The sequence below is a fragment of the Hyaena hyaena genome, unplaced genomic scaffold (assembly GCF_003009895.1).
Source record: "Hyaena hyaena isolate Hyena2069 unplaced genomic scaffold, ASM300989v1 scaffold_277, whole genome shotgun sequence".
Lineage (NCBI taxonomy): Eukaryota > Metazoa > Chordata > Mammalia > Carnivora > Hyaenidae > Hyaena > Hyaena hyaena.
The window spans coordinates 1112826-1133125 of record NW_024080905.1 but is presented as its reverse complement, the minus strand read 5'-3'; the positions used below and the strand labels follow the sequence as shown (position 1 = coordinate 1133125).

Sequence of the window (20300 nt, the reverse complement as noted above, 5' to 3'; positions counted from 1 at the left end):
ATGCCACTATGCCAAGTATTTGTTCATTATTCCCTTTCTACATTGTCTTGTGATTGTATCTACGCATATTATTATATCATATCGTATCATATCACATCATACTACCTTATGGTATATATGGGACAGAAATGGGACAAGAAAGAAAATCAGTCCCCATACCCTGGTATGTAAAGGAGGTGGCAGCTATGAAGAGAGCTCCGGGACCCCAGCCCTCCCTGGATTTCAGGTGACATTTGGCATGCACCACTCCCGTCAGCACCAAAAGTCCAGGTCGTTTAGGGTAACTTAAGAATACATGCACTTTCTGGCAGTCATGAGATCAACACATGAGAACAAGAGACAGATTTGAGGTTCTGTCTTTACAAAACTCAAATTAGGGGGCGCCTGGGTGGCTCAGTTGGCTAAGCGTCCGACTCCGGCTCAGGTCATGATCACACGGTTCGTGGGTTCAAGCCCCGCATCAGGCTCTGTGTTGACAACTAGCTCAGAGCCTGGGGCCTGCTTCTGATTCTGTGTCTCCCTCTCTCTCTACCCTCCCCTGCTCATGCTGCCTCTCTCTCTCTCTCTCTCTCTCAGAAATAAATAAAACATTAAAAAACCTCAAATTAGGAAACTTAACGTTACCTGTATTTTACCACAATTTTTTTATGTGAATTGAAACAAGTCAGACATTTGTTTATGGGCTGGATGGCTCAGCCTCTCATCTGGTGGTCTGGTGTGTGCTCTATGAAGGGGAATCTTTCCGCCCCTGGTGGGCACCTCAAGGCATTCTAAGGCAGCCTGTCTGACGAGCACAAGGCTAGGGAGAGGCCTTCTCATGCAGAGATATCTAAATTAAAAAGAAGGCAAAAAAAAAAAAAAAACCCACAAAACGAAACATAAAATATGTTTAAAAGATTCTCTAACTGGATCCCTCTGGAAGATGGAGGCAGAATAGTAGGACCCTAGGCTTGTCTTGTCTCAGGAACACAACTAGGTAACTATCAAGTCATTCTGAAAACCCCAGATATCAACCTGATGATGACATAACAAACTCCACAACTAACAGAAGAGAAGAGGCCATATCAAAGAAGGCAGGAAGTGGTTTAGGGGAGAAATAAACCGCAGTTGCTGTGAAGGGGAGAGAGCCGTGGTTGCGGCAAAGGGGAAAGAGAGACGGAGAAGAGCATATAGGGGAAGACACAAAGAGAACGTTTCCCCAAAGCCACTGGCGGAAGAAAACAAATGGGGCTGAATTTCATAAGTTTTTGCAACCAGTAGGGCGTAAAGCCTGGAGTTTTAAATAAAGGTCAGCAGGCTTGGCTGGGATAGAGCCATGAGGGCGGTGCCCTGTTCCTGGAGAGAAGACAGGCAAACGACTGAGGGGCCGATGGCATGGAAGCAGCGATTTGAAGAATGCCTGGGCCACACAGTGGGCAGGTAATTCACTCTCCCCAGAGGGTTCCCGTGGGAGGCAGAGTTCTCTGGGAACAGGACAGCTGGCTGGCACCATTTCCCTTCTCCATTCCTCAGCATAAACACAGAGCCACCTACAGCAAGCAGCACAGCTCCAACACTGGCTGCCTACCTTGCTTACACCAAACTCCATACCCTCTGCACTCTTCCCTTCCCAGTCGGGCTTGCCTCAGTCCCAGAGTGGCAGATCCCTTCCCCAGAAGACCAGTACAAAGCCCTGCCCACACCATGTCTCCAAAGAGACACCAGACCACACGAGACCAGAGAGTTCTGCAGGGCCTCAGTTCTGGTCGAAGTGGTGTCAGGTCTCACATCACAAGCAGACTGAGCACACCTAGCTAAAGGTTGCCACATTTAGGCCAAGGACCAAACACTGCCCACAGCAGGTTAGAAAAGCCTCTCCAGATAACTGCCTTGAAGTATAGAGCAGCCAAAACACAACAGTAGAGCACACACCAGCAATTGTTTTTTCTGTTGCTCTCAGGAACAAAAAACAACTGGGTTTCCTAACACACAGAAGAAGGCAGAGACTTAAACAAAATGCCAAGATGGAGGAATGGATCCCAAATGAAATAAGATAAGGCCATGGCAGAGATCTCAGCAAAATCAATATAAGCAACATGTTTGGGATTGAGAATGTAAAACACCAATCATAAGGACATTCGCTGGGCTTGAGAAAAGAATAGAAGACATCAGTGAGACTCTTACCACAGAGATAAAAGAGTTAAAAAGAATCAATCAGAGACAAAGAATATAATAAATAACACTGAAAAACAGACTTGATGAAATGAACAGCAGGCTAGAAGAGTAAGAGGAATGAATTAGTGATAAAGAAGACAAAATAATGGAGAATAATGAAATGAAAGTGAACAAATGAAAGAAAGAATAATTATGGAACACAAGAATATACTTAGAGAGCTCAGTGACCTCAACAAACATAATAACATCTACAATAGGAGTCTCAGAAAAAGAATAGAGAAAATACGGGCAGAAAATTTATATAAGGAAATCATAGCTGAAAACATCCCTAATCTGGGGAATGAACCGGGCATCCAGATCAGAGGCATAGGGAACATCCATCAAAATCAACAAAAGCAGACCAATACCAAAACATACTGTAATTAAATTTGCAAAGTACAGTGATAAGAAAAAAACATCTTAAATACAACAGTACAAAAGAAGTCATTAACTTATAAAGGAAGAGACATAATGCTAGCTGGAAATTTCTCAACAGAAACTTGCCAAGCCAAAAAGGAATGGCATGATATATTTGAAGGGCTGAATGGGAAATATCTGCAGCCAAGAATACTTTATCCAGCTAGGCTGTCATTCAGAATAGAAGGAGAGACAGAGTTTTGCAGATAAACAAAAACTAAAGGAGCTCATGAACACTAAACCAGACCTGCAAGAAATAGTAAAGGGGACTCTTTGAGTAGAAAAGAAAGACCAACAGTGGCAAAGACAAGAAAGGAACATAGAAAATTTCCAGAAACAGGACAAAACAAGTAATAAAATGTCAATAAATACATTATCAATAACTACTCTGAATGTAAAAAACAAAAAAAGAAAAAATTATTACTCTGAATGCAAATAGACTAAATGCTCCCATCAAAAGACATAGGGTGTCAGAATGGATTTAAAAAAACAAGATGCATCTATGTGCTGCCTATAAGAGACTAAGTTGAGACCTACAGACACTTGCAAATTGAAAGTGAGGGGACGGAGAAACATTTACCATGCAAATGATGTCAAAAGAAGCTGACGTAGCAATACTTTTATCAAAAAAAAAGGGGGGGGGGCGCCTGGGTGGCTTAGTCGGTTGGGCGACTGACTTTGGCTCAGGTCATGATCTCGTGGTTCATGGGTTTGGGCCCCGCGTCGGGCTCTGTGCTGACTGCCACCTCAGAGCCTGGAGCCTGTTTCGGAGTCTGTGACTCCCTCTCTCTCTGACCCTCCCCTGCTCACACTGTCTCTCTCTCTCCTAGAAATAAATAAAACATTAAAAAAAAAAAAGACTTTAATACAAAGACTGTAACAAGAGATGACGAAGGGCACTATATCATATAAAAGAGGACAATTTAGCAAGAAGATCTAACAATTGTAAATATGCACCCAACATGAGAGCACCCAAATATATAAAACAATGAACACCAAACATTAAGGAACTCATTGATAATAATACAATAATAGTAAGGGACTTCAACATCCCATTTATACCAGGGGACAGATCATCTAAACAGAAAATCAATAAGGAAACAATGGCTTTGAATGAAACACTAAACCAAATGGACTTAACAGATATATTCAGAACATTCCATCTTAAAGCAGCAGAATACACATTCTTCACAAATGTACATGGAAAACTCTCCAGAACAGATCACATACTGGGTCACAAATCAGCCCTACAAAAAAATCTGAAATCATACCATGCATATTTTCAGGTCACAACAGTATGAAATTTGAAGTCAACCACAAGAAAAATATTTGGAAAGCTCTTAAATGCATGGAGCTTAAAGAACATCCTACTAAAGAATGAATGGGTTAACCAGGAATTTAAAAAAGAAACTAAAAAATACACGGGAGCAAATGAAAATGAAAACACAACAGCCCAAATCCTTTGGGATGCAGCAAAGTCAGTCCTAAGAGGAAACTACATTGCAATTCAGGCCTATCCCAAATACACAACGTAACCTTTTATACCTTAAAAAGCTAGAAAAGGAACAGAAAAAAAAAGCCTAAACCTAGTGAAAGAAGGGAAATAATAAAAATTAGAGCTGAAATAAATAATATAGAAAGAAACAAACAAAAGTAGCAGAACAGGTAAACCCAACTAAGAGCTGGTTCTTTGAAAGAATTAACAAAATTGATAAATCCCTCGCCAGAATTATCAAAATGAAAAGAGAAAGGACCAAAATAGATAAAATCATGAATGAAAGGGGACAGATCACAACCAATACCACAGAAATATAATTATAAGAGAATACTATGAAAAATTATATGCCAACAAACTGGGCAATCTGGGAGAAATGGACAAATTCCTAGAAGCTCACAAACTACCATAACTGAAATAGGAACAGACTGATAACCAGAAAAGAAACTGTATCAGTAATAAAAAAAAAAAAATCTCCCAATAAACAAAAATCCAAGGCCAGTTGGCTTCACAGGTGAATTCTACCAAACATTTGAAGAAGAGTTAATACCCGTTCTTCTCAGCCAATTCCAAAAAATAAAAAAGAAAGGGAAACTTCAAATTCATTCTATGAGGCCAGCCTAACCAACGCAGACAATGAGTCCACTAAAAAAGAAAAGTACAGGCCAATATCCCTGGTAACTATGGAGGCAAAACTCTCAATAGAATACTAGCAAACTGAATCCAACAATGCATTAAAAGAATCATTCACCACAATCAAGTGTGATTTATTCCTGGGTTTCAAGGGTGGTTCAATATGTGCATATCATACAACACGATACACCACGTAAGTAAAAGAAAGAATAAGAACCATATGATCCTCTCAATAGATGCAGGAAAAGCATTTGACAAAGAAAACATCCATTCGTGATAAGAAACCTCAACAAATAAGTGCAGAGGGAACATTCCTCAACATAATCAAGGCCATATAAGAAAACCCGACAACTAATATCATCCTATGGTCAGGAACAAGACAGAGATATCTGCTCTCATCCCTTTTATTTAACATAGTACTAGAAGTCCCAGCCACAGCCATCAGACAACAAAAAGACATAAAAGGTACCAAAAAAGCAAGGAAGAAGTAAAATTTTCACCATCTACAGACGACATGATACTACATATCGAAAACCTGAAAGCCTCCCCTGAATAATTGCAAATCTAATAAATTCAGCAAAGTCACAGGATACAAGATCAGTTGCATTTCCATACATCAATAACGAAGCAGCAGAAAGATAAATTAAAGAATCAACCCCATTTAATTGCACCAAAACCCACAAGATACTTAGGAATAAACCTAACAAAAGAAGTGAAAGACCTATACTCTGAAAACTATAAAACGCTAATGAAAGAAATTGAAGAGGACACAAAGAAACAGAAAGACAGGGGCACGTGGCTGGCTCAGTCAGTGAAGTGTCCAACTCTTGATTTTGGTTCAGGTCATGCTCTCACAGTCATGAGACTGAGCCGGATGTCAGGCTCTGTGTTGAGTGTGGAGCCTGCTTGAGATTCTCTCTCTCTCTCTCTCTCTCTCTCTCTCTCTCCCCCCCTCCCCCTCTCCCTCTTTCTCTCCTTCCCTCTCTGCCCCTCCCCCAATTCATCCACACATATGCGCTCACTCTCTCTTTCTCTCTCTTTCTTTATTTCTATAAGAGAATAAATAAACATTTAAAAATGAATAAATAAAATTAAATATATAATAAAATACTGGAACTACATCAAAATAAAAACTTCTACACTGTGAAGAAAATAATCAACAACACTAAAAGGCAACAAAAGGGAATGAAAGAGGATATTTACAAGTGACACATCTCATAAGTGGCTGGTATCCAAAATGTATAAAGAACTTATAAAACTCAATACCCCAAAACCAATTAAAAAATGGACAGAAGAAATGAAAAGACATTTTTCCAAAGAAGACATACATATGGCCAACAGACATGTGAAAAGATGCTCAACATCACATATCATCAGGGAAATACAAATCAAAACTCTAATGAGACAGCACCTCACCCCTGTCAGAATGGCTAAAATCAACAACATGACAAACAACACAAGGTGCTGGCGAGGATGTAGAGAAAGGGGAACCCATTACACTGTTGATGTTGATGGGAATACTCTGGAAAACAGTATGAAGGGTCTTCAAAAAGTTAGAAATAGCACTACCTTAAGATCCAGCAACTGCACTAGTAAGCATTTACCCAAAGAATACAAAAACACTGATTCAAAGGGATACATGCACCCCAATATTTATATAGCAGCATTATCTACAATAGCCAAACTTTGGAAACAGCCCAAGTGTCCATCGAGTAGCTGAAGATATGATATATACATACAATGGAATATTACTCAGCCATAAAAAAGACTGAAATCCTGCCATCTGCAATGGTGTGGATGGAGCTAGAGTATTATCCTAAGCAAAATAAGTCACTCAGAGAAAGACGAATACCATATGATTTCACTCATATGTGGAATTTAAGAAACAAAACAATTGAGCAAAGGGGGTAAAAAAAAAAAGAAAAAAAGGAGAGGCAAACCAAGAAAGAGACTCTTAATTATAGAGAATGAACTGAAGGTTACCAGAGGGGAGGTGGGTAGCAGGATGGGTTAAATAGTGATGAGAATTTAGGTGTACACTTATGATTAGCACTGGGTGATGTACGGAAGTGCTGAATCACTGTACTGTACACCTGAAACGAGTAAAACACTGTATGTCAACTAACTGGCATTTAAATAAAAACATTAAAAAAAATATTCTCTAACTTGGGAGAACAGTATTCCCAAGATATAAGAAAAAATTATACTTTCGAAAAATAATCACTCTAAGAAGCAGGAGAAACTTTAGAAAGCATTTGCTTTGTGTTTTCAATAAAATGCAAGAAAACTGGAAGAAATGGAAGAAGAGGTTTAGTAAAAAGTTACTTAGACGCTTTCAAAGATGTAAGTAAACTGATGTGCTAAGATGCAGGCTGGGATGAAAAAAATTGTAAAGAATAAAAATGTAATAGATTCACTGTTTTAGACATGGCAAAACAGAGAAATGACACTACAGAGAAATAACTCAGTAATGCAGAGGACAGCTTTGAGCAGCCATCCCAGAGAGGAGAGGGGGAAAAAAACACACATACGCAGAGAGAAAACTAAAGTAAAAAAAAAAAATTCTGTTTACATGGAAAGGCAATGGTAGGTAAAAAGTATAGCAATGCAAGACACAAAATGACTCAATTCACCAGAATTGTGGAACACATCCACACTGTTTATAGCAGAGTGTGGAACACATCAAGGAATCCATGATAGAACACAAAAAAGAATAAACAGGCCAGTGGATTAAAAAAAGTTTACAGAAAAAATTAACCGCAAGAGGTCACCAAAAAGACATATCGCTGTAATTTAACAATTTTTTTAACGTTTATTTATTTTTGAGGCTGAGAGAGACAGAGCATGAGCTGGGGAGGGGCAGAGAGAGAGGGAGACACAGAATCTGAAACAGGCTTCAGGCTCTGAGCTGTCAGCACAGAGCCCAACACGGGGCTCGAACCCACAGACTGCGAGATCATGACCTGAGCCGAAGTTGGATGCTTAACCGACTGAACCAAGGCATCCCTAAATTTAACAGCTTTTAAGTAGAAGAAATATCCTCTCTGGATCCATAAAACAAATCACCAAACCTTTCAAAAGATGTCTTCTGAAAAAATAAAAGTTAAGGCACGCCTGGGTGGCTCAGTAGGTTAAGCATCTGGCTCCTGATTTCAGCTCAGGCCATGATCTCAAGGTTCGTGATCAGGCCTGCATTGGGCTCTGCGCTTAGGATTCTCTCTCCTCTCTCTCTCTCTCTTTGCTTCTCCCTCTCCCTCCTCTCTCAAAAGAAATAAATAAACTTAAAAAAAAAAAGAAAAAGGAAAAGTTAAGATTGCTCTTATTTGTTTTTCAGGGCCCTAAAAAGCAAAAAATGGAACAGAAATAAAAACTTTAGACAAAAAACAAAAAAAGGTAGAGTCATGATGCAATATTTCAGTACTCATATGTGAAAAATAAGAACTGCATCCTTAAACATCTGAAGTTTCAGAAACACCATCATCCACATTCCAAGGCTGACCAAGAAAGGAATGGAAACAAGACCTGAAGAAGCAGGGAGGGCTCATTTACCACGAGAAAAGGCAAACATTGAAAAGAGAATCTATAATCAATATTCCTAGATTGGTAAGCAAGAGCTTAATTCAAATCTTTAAAAAAAGAATTCTTAATCTATCAAAGGAGAAAGTGCATGATAGAATAATTGATTAATAAAAGCCCATGCCTTCTGCCACACGCCAAGAGAAGTTCTAGATGGAGTAAAGGTTTAAATATATAAAAATGCGTTTAAAATGCACACTTATCTCAGCCTAATGACCACATCAATAAATGATCAGTAAGTTTATCAGTTCAGAAGCAGAACTGAGAAAGAAAAGTAGATATAAATGACAGGAATACAGAAAGGTTGAAAACTTGTACACACTACATAACCACAGACATAATTGTTAACTAAATTAGAAAATCAATTTAAATGCATGGTTAATTAATGTTATATTCTTGGTCTTCATAACCCTCTTCTAAATCACTAAGAAAATGGAGTATCTTGACACAAATACAGACAAGAGAATGAAAAGCCAACTTAAAATAAAAAATATCTTAAAAATTAAACACATTGATAAGCAAATACATACAAATTAAGACATTAACAAAATGATGATCTCTTGAGAATGAAACTAGAAGAACGAAGAGAAAGTCTAATGCACAAAACAGCTGAGAGTTAGAATCAATGGTCACTCTCATACTTTGCTAACGTGAGTATATGTTGGAATCAACTATTGTTGTTGGACAAGTCATAGCAACATTTTGAAATTTCATATATTCTTTGATCGAGCCCCTTCACGTCTATTCATTTATCTGAATAATCAAGAATATATGCAAGGATATAAAGGTGTTCATATCAGAGTGTAAATCAAAACCAAAAAGAATAAATAACCCCAACGTGCAAAAGGAAAGAATAAATAAATTACGGTACGAGCACCCATTCAAACATCATGTTCTAAAACCGATGTTGCAGAAGACTAATGATGTGAAGTTGAGATGTTGTTAAAAAAGGGCTACTAACCCGTACCAAAATATGCATAGCAAAATTACTAGGTACGTGTAATCAAAGTTATCGAAAATATGAATAGCACCCATCTTTTGGACGTTGAAATGACAGGCAGTTTTCTTTTTCCCTCTGTGTTCATCTAAAAACATGAAATAAGGCGCGCCTGGGTGACTCAGCCAGTTAAGTGTCCCACTTCCGCTCAGGTCAAGATCCCAAGGTTGGCGAGTTCGGTCCCGCATCGGGCTCTGTGCTCGAAGGGCGGAACCTGGAGCCTGCTTCAGATTCTGTGCCTCCCTCTCTCTGCCCGTCTCTCATTCGCAATCGGTCTCTCTCCCTCCCCCTCTCTTAAAAATAAGTAAACGTTAAAAAAATTTTTAATAAAAACACATGAAATAACATCTCTCCATAACAATAATAAGTTGGGATATAACACAACCGACTTTCGATGTCTGGTCTCCGCGGAAGCCAGGGTCTCAAACAGGGACAAGTCAAAGTTCCATCGCAGGGACAAAGGGTCACAGGGAGCAGAGACAGTGCATTAATGGAAGAAGCAGGTAGGGCTCTATAGGAACGCACAAAAGTAGAAGTAGGGTCCCCACGGGTCTGGAAAACTCAGAGTCCAATCATCCCAGATGGCGCACTGACGTGGGCAACGATGACCAAGACTTTCAAAGCAGAGCCGCTGCGCTCCAGGAAAGCCAGCCAGCCACCAGTCCTTGGTCACCACGACGGACGCTGAAGCCAGAATGGACGCTGAACTCACAGGTGCCAAGTCACAACCGGGACCTGGATAATTCCATGGAGGGAGCCTGGAATTCCAAGCCGGCTACTCACAGACACTTGCTCTGGCCGTGCGGTTAACATCACCACAGTCTGAGCTCTCCTAATTTGAGAACTGACTTTATGACATCATAGCAGATTTTACTGGATTTCTTTTATCCTCAAAAATGAAATTAATATTAAGAGAGAATATTCCAAAAAAAAAAAAAGAGAGAGAGAGAGAGAAAGAACATTCAATTCGTATTTTTTTGAATTCCAACCACTTGGAAATTTAAAAGTACTCTCCTGGGTCAGTCGGTTAAGTGTCCAAGTTTGGCTCAGGTCATTATCTTATGGTTCATGAGTTCGAGCCCCACCATGGGCTCTCTGCTGTCAGCCTGTCTCCCTCTCTCTCTGTCCCCCTCTCTGTCTGCCCCTCCCCTGCACTCTCTTTCTCAAAAATAAACATTTAACAAGTGTCTTAAACAGGACTCTCCTAAATAACTACAAATATAAAAGTTATTTAAAATTTTAATTTAATCATAGGGGTGCCGGGGTGGCTCAGTGGGAGGAGCATGTAGCTCTTAATCTCAGGGTTGTAAGCTGGAGCCCCACATTGGGTGCAGAGATTACTTAAAAACAAAACAAAATCTTAAAAAACTTTTAATGTAATTATAAACAGTTTAGAATACATTTTAAAAATCTGAACACTATGTATCCAAACTTGAGGAACGGATCCAAAGCCGTATTCCAAGGAAAATTCACAGTAGTAAATTTTAGGAGTAAATATTTAGTAGTAAGTATTTCTGTTACAAAGAAAAATGGGGAAAAAATAAAGCATTCACTTCAAGTCCTGAACTGGGAAAGAAGGTATGATTTAAACAACAACAAAAGGTAACACAAAGGAAATACAACATGGAAAAAATATCAGACTTGACAAATAAATCCAAGAGCCGGATATCAGACACAAACCCATGACAGACTCTGACAAAGCTTATTAGAAAGAGAAAATGTCCACTGTTATGGGGTTATGTTTTGAGAATTATTATTAAATTTTTCTCTTTGGTCTTTCTGACTCTGACATGATTTTTCCGTAAGTCATTTTAAAGCATCCTTTGGGGGCTTCTGGAGAGAGAGAGGGAGAGAGAGAGACTTGTTACTGAAAAAATGCAAAGAGAAAGCATAGGGTGATACTGAGCTTTAGGCAAGCAAAACAAGTTATGCTATTGCCCCAAGAAAAGATTTTCCAAATCCCTCTCATTCTGCCTCTTCAGCACGTTAACCATCTTACCAGGAAGACACAGCTTCTGGAGCTTTCTCACCCTTTTTACTCCTGGTCCCCACAAATTACCACTAAGGCTTTCGGTCTGAATCAGGCCTGGAGGTCTGAGTTAGGACAAAAGAAAAGAGGGACAGGGGTAGCCTGCACATCTCTAACTGGGAGCATGGGTGGAAAGAAGACAGAGAAAGGAAGAGGAGAGCTCCGGCTTGGGGACAGAAAGGTAAGGGTGACCACAGGGTAGAGGGGATTTGACCTCCTCCCCCAACTGGGACCCTGAAAAGAGATCACCTCTTGGGCAACCTCCCAGCCTGAAATGAACTTAGAACAGGGCATGGGGCAAGTCGAGGGAGGCCCTGATATTTCATTTCCTGAACCAGCTCTGGCTCTTCTATGTTTAGATGGGTTCCAGAAATAGCCAGCAGACTGGCTGTGGAGCTGGCTACTCAGAGCTGGATGTGAGAGCATCAGAGCAAATGTCGCAGAGTGACGGTGCAGTATAGGACTCAAAGAGAATCTTCACCAGATCCCTGAGACGGAGCATCAGGAGCTCACTCAGGTGAGGTCGATAGAGCGGGGTCCCAGGAGGGTAGAAAACCTGAGGAAAAAGAAGGGACCACACGCTGCAGCTTCCTAATTGGCTCTCAGCAGCCGTCAGATAGAAAACGGACAACATCGCCCTGGAGACCGGCAGAGCCAAAGGTACCATGATCATGAAGCCCAGCCCTTAACTGTACCCACACATCATTTAAGGCCCTCTCCCCTTAGATCTGGGCATCATCTTTAAGTAAGAAGAGATGGTGGAAACCATATGAAAGGCTGAGTATTTGCTCCCAGAAAGAATTAATATTCACTAGAAAGAGTTGCTTAAATTGTCACATCTGAGTAAGCTTTAACACACACACACAAACACCATCTTGCCTAGCACCTAAGGAAGGCTATCGAGTAGGGACGTTAAGAGTGTGGGATTCTGGGAATGCCTGCGTAGCTCAGTCGGTTGAGCATCCAACTTCAGCTCAGTGGGTTCGAGCCCCGCGTCCGGCTCTGTGCTGACAGCTCAGAGGCTGGAGCCTGCTTTGGATTCTGTGTCTCTGTCTCTCTCTGCCCCTCCCTCGCTCATGCTCTGTCTCTCTGTCTCTCTCTCAAAAATGAATAAGCATGAAAATTTAAAAGAGAGAGAGGGGGATTCTGGATCCACATGGCCTGGGTCTGACTCCTGACTCCTCAAATTTGCGAACTCTGTGACTCTGGGCGATTTACTTAATCTCTCTGTGCCTCAGTTTCCTCAACAATAAAATGAAGACTGAATCATAGTTTCCCTCCGTATTTCTTCAGGCTCAAGTGAGGTAATAAGTGTAAAGTGCTTAGATCAGTATCTGGCCCAAAAAAACATTCGATAAGTATTGGCCATCTTTATTGCTCTTAGCATTACTATTAGATTGTAACTTTTACCTATCACCTCCAGTGCGGGGCTCGTGAAGGAAAGAGCAGATCTGCTACAGATAAATTAAGAAATTAGAATTCCTCTACATAATCAAGTAGCATAAATTAAAAATCCCACCCCAGCTACATAAATCATCGGAATCATAAATGGTCAAGGGGAGAGAAAATAAATCCGGCAGGTTTTTAAAACACGTACCAGAATGGTCTAAAAAATCTTGGAACTAGATTCAGAGAAAACATATATATTACCTCTAGTAGCTCAAGAAGTATGCAAAGTAGAAAAGAAGTATGCCAAAGGAAGCTGAAAAATTCATCAAAGAATTACCTCAAAAAAGGCCTAGGACCAGAAAATTCAATTAGCGCATTCTTTCTAATTTCCCCAAGGGGAAACGCCAAAATGGATAACGAACAGCACCAAAGCCTGGAAAGAGATGGAGTGCTCCCCAGATCACTGGAAAGCTACGCTATCTATAGTCCACAACCCTGCAACGCAAAGCGTGAGGCCACTATTTTTCTCTAAAGCTTTGTGACTCCACGATTTCTTAGTGCCTCTAACCTGCTGTAAAATTCGAATCGCAGGGTTATGAGAGGCTGCCCCTGCACTTCAAGATTTCTTCCAGGTCGGCCCAGACTCTTCTCAGGACCATGCAGGAGCAACCCAAGGGCCTGGGGTCATGCAATCCGAAGATTCAGACTCTCCAAGAGCCAAGAATATACAGAAGGAAACAGAGGCGAAGGGAGTCACAAGCGATAAGCAGAGGAAAAGAGGCGATACACAAAACTGCAGAGAGAACAGCAATGCTGAGGCACAAAGCAGTACATTCTTCGGTGAAAATGTAAACTGAATCCACGCTTCTAGGATGTAATTGGCCATGTGTGTTTGGAAGCTACAATGTAATGTACATACTCTTTAACCTAACCATACAACTTCTCTCGCTCCATCCTGGAGAATTAATTGCAGATGAGGATTTACATACACAGATGCACTTAACAGAATTATTAGCAGCAAATAAAAAACAAAACAGGAAACCATCTAAATGTCTGCAACCACAAACAGTTAAATAGACGATGGCACGTTCATATGATGAATTATGCAACAATCATAAGCAATGTTGGGGGGGGCTTAATGAAATGTACTGCATTGTCCATTTTTTTTTTTTAGGGAAAAAGGGCAGAACACAAACACCAAAGTATAATCTTCGGTATATTCTTAAAATCTATGCACATAGGAAAAACTCCTGGAAGAATACAGACCGAAGCCTTAACAGGATCTCTGGGTGGCAGAGCTCCCGGTGAATATTTTTTAATACGTTTCTCATATTATCTAACTTTCTGCAACAAGCATGAATGACTTTTATAATCAGGAAAAAAAAAAAAAGACTTAAACCAAAAAATTATTGCACACGGATAAACAGTCCTCGGAGTGAAAAGGAACAATTTGAAGCCTCCATTCACTAAGGACAAAAACATCCCCAGTGTTGTGCACAGAATTCCCCAAACGTGAATCTTCCACGGGTGCCCTGGAAAGCATAAAGACAGAAAGCAAACCGACCAAACCCCTGTGTAGACAGGCCGAGCTGCCTCTCTGGCGGGGAGGGGGGCGCGGGGGGATTCAACACACGCTTATGGAGAAGGGACCTCAGCACTCATTTTTTAAAGTGCAGCTGTTTGGGCATCTCCCTTGGTTCGAAGAACCTCTGCACGGAGGAACAGGCTTTACAGGGGAAGGCTGAGGGAGCGAGAGGGGTTACACAAACACACACACACACACACACACACACACACTCAGACACCCACACCCGCTCAGCCGTGCGGTCCCAGCCAGACAACTCGAAGCGAGTCCTGCGGGTGCAGCCGCCCCGCGCCGCGGGTACCTGTTCGTGGGGCGCGGCAGCTGGGTCGCGGGGCTCCGGAGCGTCCTCAGCGCGGCGGGGGTGCCGCGGGTGGCGTCCCTGCCCTCCTCCGCCAAGAGCCTGCACCGCCGGGAAGAAAACTAAGTTGTCACACCTCGCTGGCAGGCTCGGCAGCCGCCGCGCGCTCGCACCTGGCCGGGGCGTCCCCGCGCGCCCCGGCTCCCCCACCCCAGCAGCTCCCCAACCCCGGAGTTTGAAGGGGCTTCGCGCGGGGAGGGAGGGAGAGCAGGGACCGGAACGCCGAGCCCAGGAGACGGCCGGCCGGGGCACCCGACGGCAGGGCCCGCTCCGCCGACCCTCCCCGCCGCGGCCGGGGCCCACCCGGTCCGGGCGTCGCCCCTCGGTCACCCCCACGCAGCCAGCCGCGCCTCCTGGACGCCCCGCTTCCCGGCCCGCCCTCGTGCGGCCGCCGCCCGTCGGCTGCCCTCGGCGGCGGTGAGAGTCCGCGCGGCGAGTGGGGCGGCTCGGCGGCGGCGGCGGGGGGGGGGGCGGGGGCGCGGCGGAAGGCGGCCGAGTGCAGGCGCAGGGCCGGGTGCGCGTCGAGCACGAGCGCGCGGGGCGCGGGCCGCAGCGCGCACAGCTCGNGCAGGCGCAGCAGCAGCAGCAGGCCGGCGAGCAGGGCGAGCAGCGCGCCCCCCGGCCGCATCCTGAGCCCCGCGCACCGCCGCCGGCCGCGGCTGCCCCGGAGAAGCGCAGCCCGGCCGGCCCGACTCACCGCCGCCGCCGCCGCCGCCGCCGCGCACACCTCCGGTGTTCACGGGCGGCGGGGAGGGGTGAGGCCGGCGCGCGGCGCGGGCCCGCACTCCCGGGCGCCCCGGCCCAGCCCGCACGGCGCGCGGGGGCAGAGCGAGGGGGCGCGCGTGCCGGCTCCCGCCTGCTGGCGCCCGGCCCCGGGCCGCCGAGCTCGGCGCTCGGGCGGCGGTGACGAGTCGCCGAGCTCGCCTCCTCTCCTGCCGGAGGCGCTCCGAGCTGCTGCGGGCTCTGGTCGCCGCCGCCGCCGCCGCCGCCGCCGCGCGGGGTCACCTGAAGGTTGGGACTCGCGAGCTGGACTCGGTGCTGATTGGGCTCCAACTTTTGTGCGCCCTCGCCTTCTCCCGCGCGCCCGCGGGCTCTTCGCCGGAGCCCACGCGGCGCACCCAAGCGAGCCACGGCTCGTTCCGCGTCCCTGCGGTGCGGGGCGAGGACTTGGAGGGGTGGAAGGGAGGCAAGAAGGGGCCCCACTTCAAAACTTTCAAAACTGGGTAGCCGCTCGGCCGGATGGCCCCACGCGAAGGTTGCCAGGGACCTGGTTTCGTTGGGTAGATCCTGGTACCCGAGAGAAGGTGTAAGCGCCCCTTGCTGAGACGCAGGTTCAGAGGCTCGGGGAGAGGATTTCCAGGGGCCGGGCAGTCTTTAGCGGCTGGCAGACTACCACCCGAAGGCGGAATTGGGCCAGAGCCTGTTTTTGCAAATAGTTTTCTTTGGAACACCTACAGGCCATTCCTTTGTTTTATCCGTGGCTGCCTATGGCTGTATTACCTAAGGCTGCTTTGGCGTCGCAAGGGCAAAGTTCAGTAGCGAGGACAAAGATCATATGGCCCACGAGGCCTAAAGTATATATTATCTGCCCCTTTCCAGAAAAAGTAATTAGCAGACCCCTGATCTACATCATATTGGTCTAGATCATAGTGGTTTGACCTCATTTCTTAGTATTGCGTTGATTGTAGGAGAATGATGCTATGACAGTGTGATAGAGCCTGGCTCTTCTCTTCCAGCCCAGAGCTATTCTGTCCACGCTTCTCTGGCAGGCTTCCCAAGTGCACCCCTCCACCACCGCGCAAACTCAGTTTTCCCCCTGACTCACCCCTTGAGAAACCTCAGTATACTATCAACCCCCATAGTTGTTAAGTGGGGGCTCATTCACTCTAGTTCTGTACGGATTTGGGATTTTCCCCAAAGCAACCCCAGGCCTCTACCATCTCTACCAAATACCTTGCTAAATTACTTTGAAAAGGCTCTGAAACTTTTCAAAAGGCTTTAATGAGTTAGCTTTCCCAAGTGACAAAAAATCTTTGTATGTCATTTGGGGTCTCCTTGAGGCATCAGACCTTAACCTGAAAGAGCCACGTGAGAACCTTTGAGGGAACAGGTTGGCCAGACAGCTCAACAAAGCCATTGCCAGGGATTTTGTTACTGAAAAAAATAACGTGTATCCAGAAGAGACGTATGGGCTGCCTAGCTCCAGTCTGCTAATCCTGCATTTACTTTCATTAAAAAATATTTGGTTGAAAACACACCAGAACTCTGCACATAGTAGTCGATCAATAAGTGTTTGGTCAATGAATGAAAGACCTAGGAACGAATACTTTTCTTAAAGAGAAAAAGGAGAAAAAACTGAAAATAGGTGTGACCGGAAATATGATTTCCTTCCATCTCACTGTTAAAATATGTAGCAATCAATAAAGAAAAATGTGCTCCTTTTATGGAAGACCGACATTTTTAGGAATGTGGCTGCTGTTTTAGGAATTAATAAAAATTAATACTGTGTCCAGGTGATGCTAAAACAATAAAGACATCCATTGCTACGTGTTTGAAAGTTGAAGCATTCTGTTAGATAAACAGGACATGGCATGAGTCTCTTGAAAAGGAAAAGTTGTCTGGATTTGGAAGATAGTCTGAATTTTATTTCTCTTAGAGCAGAATTGTGCAGACAGCTCATACAGAAGATGTTTGCAGAAAAAGAAAAGGGCATTATTGTATCAGCCAGGAAGCTGCAATTTCACCTAATTTACTAAAGTTTAATATTTCAGCACAGCTGGGCTCAAGGCAACAGCAGAAGAGGCAGCCTAGCACTGGGCTCCCTTAACACCCTTGCTGTAAATGAAGTTACTTTTTATCAAGCCAATGGCTATCAGCAGGGGACTCACAAAAGCCCATTTTAATTGGAAAACTGTGTGTAAATTTGCAATGGGAATTCTGAACCGAGTGGTAAAATTTGACAGTAGGGAACTTTACCACAAGCTTTGTAAATGAAGACTTGGGCTGGGAAAATATGAATTATCCTTGAGAGTTAAAAAAAAAATGATAAAAACATGAGTCTGTAAATATTATCAGCCATAGAACCAAAACTGGACAAACAGTGTATTTGGTAATTTATGATGAGGAGGTCTGACCAGCAGCCTCAAAGATCTGTATCATGTGATCATTTGAATATTCTACTGATGCCCAGGATCTAAACAGAAATTTGGTCCACTGTGCCGAAGTCCAAGCTGGTGTGTGAACTGCCTTGCTCATCCAGTCTGCCCAGCATTTGCCTCTCACTGGCCTTTGTTATTATTTCTCATCATGAATGCCCATACTTTCCTAAAATAACCTTTAAAACATGGTTGGGAAGGAAGGCTATATAAAAAAATGTCCAAGTAATTGAACACCTTCCTGGACATTGTGGTTTCTCATTTGGGGGGTAAGGTTTCAAAGACTGCCATGCATGCAGATTTGGGGATGCGTGAAGAAGAATCCCAAATATCAAGTGGCTTTTGTAGCCACTGGTTCACGTGAGTGGTATAGACAAACACGGAAAATCGATGCTTTATTTGGGTGACACTTTTATTTCCCTGATAGAAAGGGTGATTTCTAATGTCTTCAAGCAGCTTGATTGGTTTTAGTAATATTTGAGATTTGTGACGACTACAATGGCACGTTCATAAATATTACACTATTCCTTGGGGGAGGAAATTCATAAGGATAGTATAACCAAGGCTACATATTTTCAATAAATCATAAGATATAAATAAAAGTAGAAATAACTTCAAGAGATCAGCAACCTTGTATGAGAGGGAGCTATGTGTCCAGATATGTTTTATTACACATTTTTCCCACTGCTAATTGAATATTAAAAAATTGATGCAATTCTGTTCATAAAGTAGTTTTAACTTTAAAGATAGAACACCTATCATCTAAAGATGATATACAAATTTCATATAGGTCTTACATATATAAGAAATCCAATTTGTGGTGTAACTAAAATTACAGACTGAAAAAACAAGAGCTATTATCCACAGTGTGAAACAGATTTTTAATGTATAAAACATTCAAACTTCTAAAATTCCTCTCCCTGAAATCCACTTACAAGATCATCAAGGACCAGAAAAGAGAAATGGAAACTACTTATCCTGAAACAATAAAATGGCGACAATCCCATTCCACAAACTCCTAAGAATATCTCTGAAAGGTGAACCAACTGGACACGAATATCATGTTCAAGACTCATCTACCCTCTTTATGAACTTAAGTTCATGGTGGGTGGAGGGAATGGAGAAGTTTTTCAAAATTCTACTCCTACACAATTTGGAAGAGCAAAGTCTGGGCATAGGTCACAACAAATATGAGTAGCAATTAGTGTAATGGCCAGGGTTATGGAGTTCAAAAAGAGATCGGACCTATATTTCTGTTTCCAGCTTTCTAGCCAGAGGAATGATAATCTAGAGATAATGCTTATCTTGAAGAGAGATACTACAAAAAAAAATTGTAGTTACTGATTAAAGTCAATTTACCATAGAAAAATGAATACCTAATCTATGTATTCAATAAACAAAAGGCTCTCAAGCCATTGGTTTTTATACTGAATTGGCTTCTTTTCTGATTCCAGAGTTTGCAAAACCAGGCAGAACTGCAGTGATTTCAAAAGACTGGGGGTGGGAATTGGAGGTGCAGAGGTAATATACCCAAACCTGCCATATTCTCTCTTCAACTTCTCTCCCCTCACTGCTTCATTATGTACAACCTCAACCATAAGCAGATAAATAACTAAATGAAAAAATATCCAACAGTAAGACCTTCACACAAAACTAAGTTTCAACAAGTAGGTAAATGAAAAGAAAGCACTGTCCCTAATTTTCCATTCATAATATTCCTGACAAGTAGCAGAAAGCAACAATAACACACACACACACACACACACAAACCCACGTCTGATTTCTTTCAAAGATGAGTAAGCAAAAGAAAAAAAATATGCAAGAGTTCTGCAAAATATAAAAGGAAAGGAATGCAACTAATAACAAGAAAAATGAAGACTATATGTTGGAACAAGACTTACTCCAGGAAACAGCAGAAAAGGTAAACAACAATCACTTCATACCGCCCAGGAAATGAAATATAAACATGGTGACAGAAAAACCCAAAGAAGAAATAAGAACTGAAAAAAGATAGCAAAGCAACAGTATACAAAGTGATCTGACAACAAGAGAAAAAAATGAAACAAAAACCATTGAAGAAGTTATATCTTAGAAACCTGGGCAGAATTTAGATGGCAAAAATCCAAACCAGCGTTAAGGAGATTAGGCTCGTGAAAATGACAGGAAACACAAGGGAGAAGGACAAGGAAAATACAATGATTAGAAAAACAATTATATGTATCAAAAGCAGATATTACATATATACCATGTAAGTATTAGGGTTCGTTTTTAAAAGCAAAAGAATGAAAGATTAAAAACAATTAAGGATATAACGGAAGAACCTTTACTGAAATAAAATACGGAAATCTGCAGATGTTTTGTGTTCTCATTGTCTGAACTCATTATGTGAAATCATGATGTTCTAGAGAAACTTATAGAAAACAACTAACATGATTTATTCTCTTGCAGAGATTATTAAAAACCAAAGAAACCT

At 42.7% G+C, this 20300-nt stretch overlaps 1 protein-coding gene across 1 annotated transcript in view; it reads right to left on the bottom strand.

Annotated features, from left to right (window-relative positions):
• Positions 1-15767, bottom strand: part of ST8SIA6 (ST8 alpha-N-acetyl-neuraminide alpha-2,8-sialyltransferase 6) — a 148274-nt gene extending 132507 nt beyond the window's left edge. Inside the window, exons 1-2 of the mRNA XM_039245887.1 lie at positions 15202-15767; positions 14616-14734 (exon numbers count right to left, since the gene is read on the bottom strand). Coding sequence (XP_039101818.1) covers positions 14616-14734; positions 15202-15300 — 218 coding nt within the window. The 5' untranslated portion in view covers positions 15301-15767. The remainder of the gene's footprint in view (positions 1-14615; positions 14735-15201) is intronic.
• Between the last annotated feature and the right edge of the window lie 4533 nt (positions 15768-20300).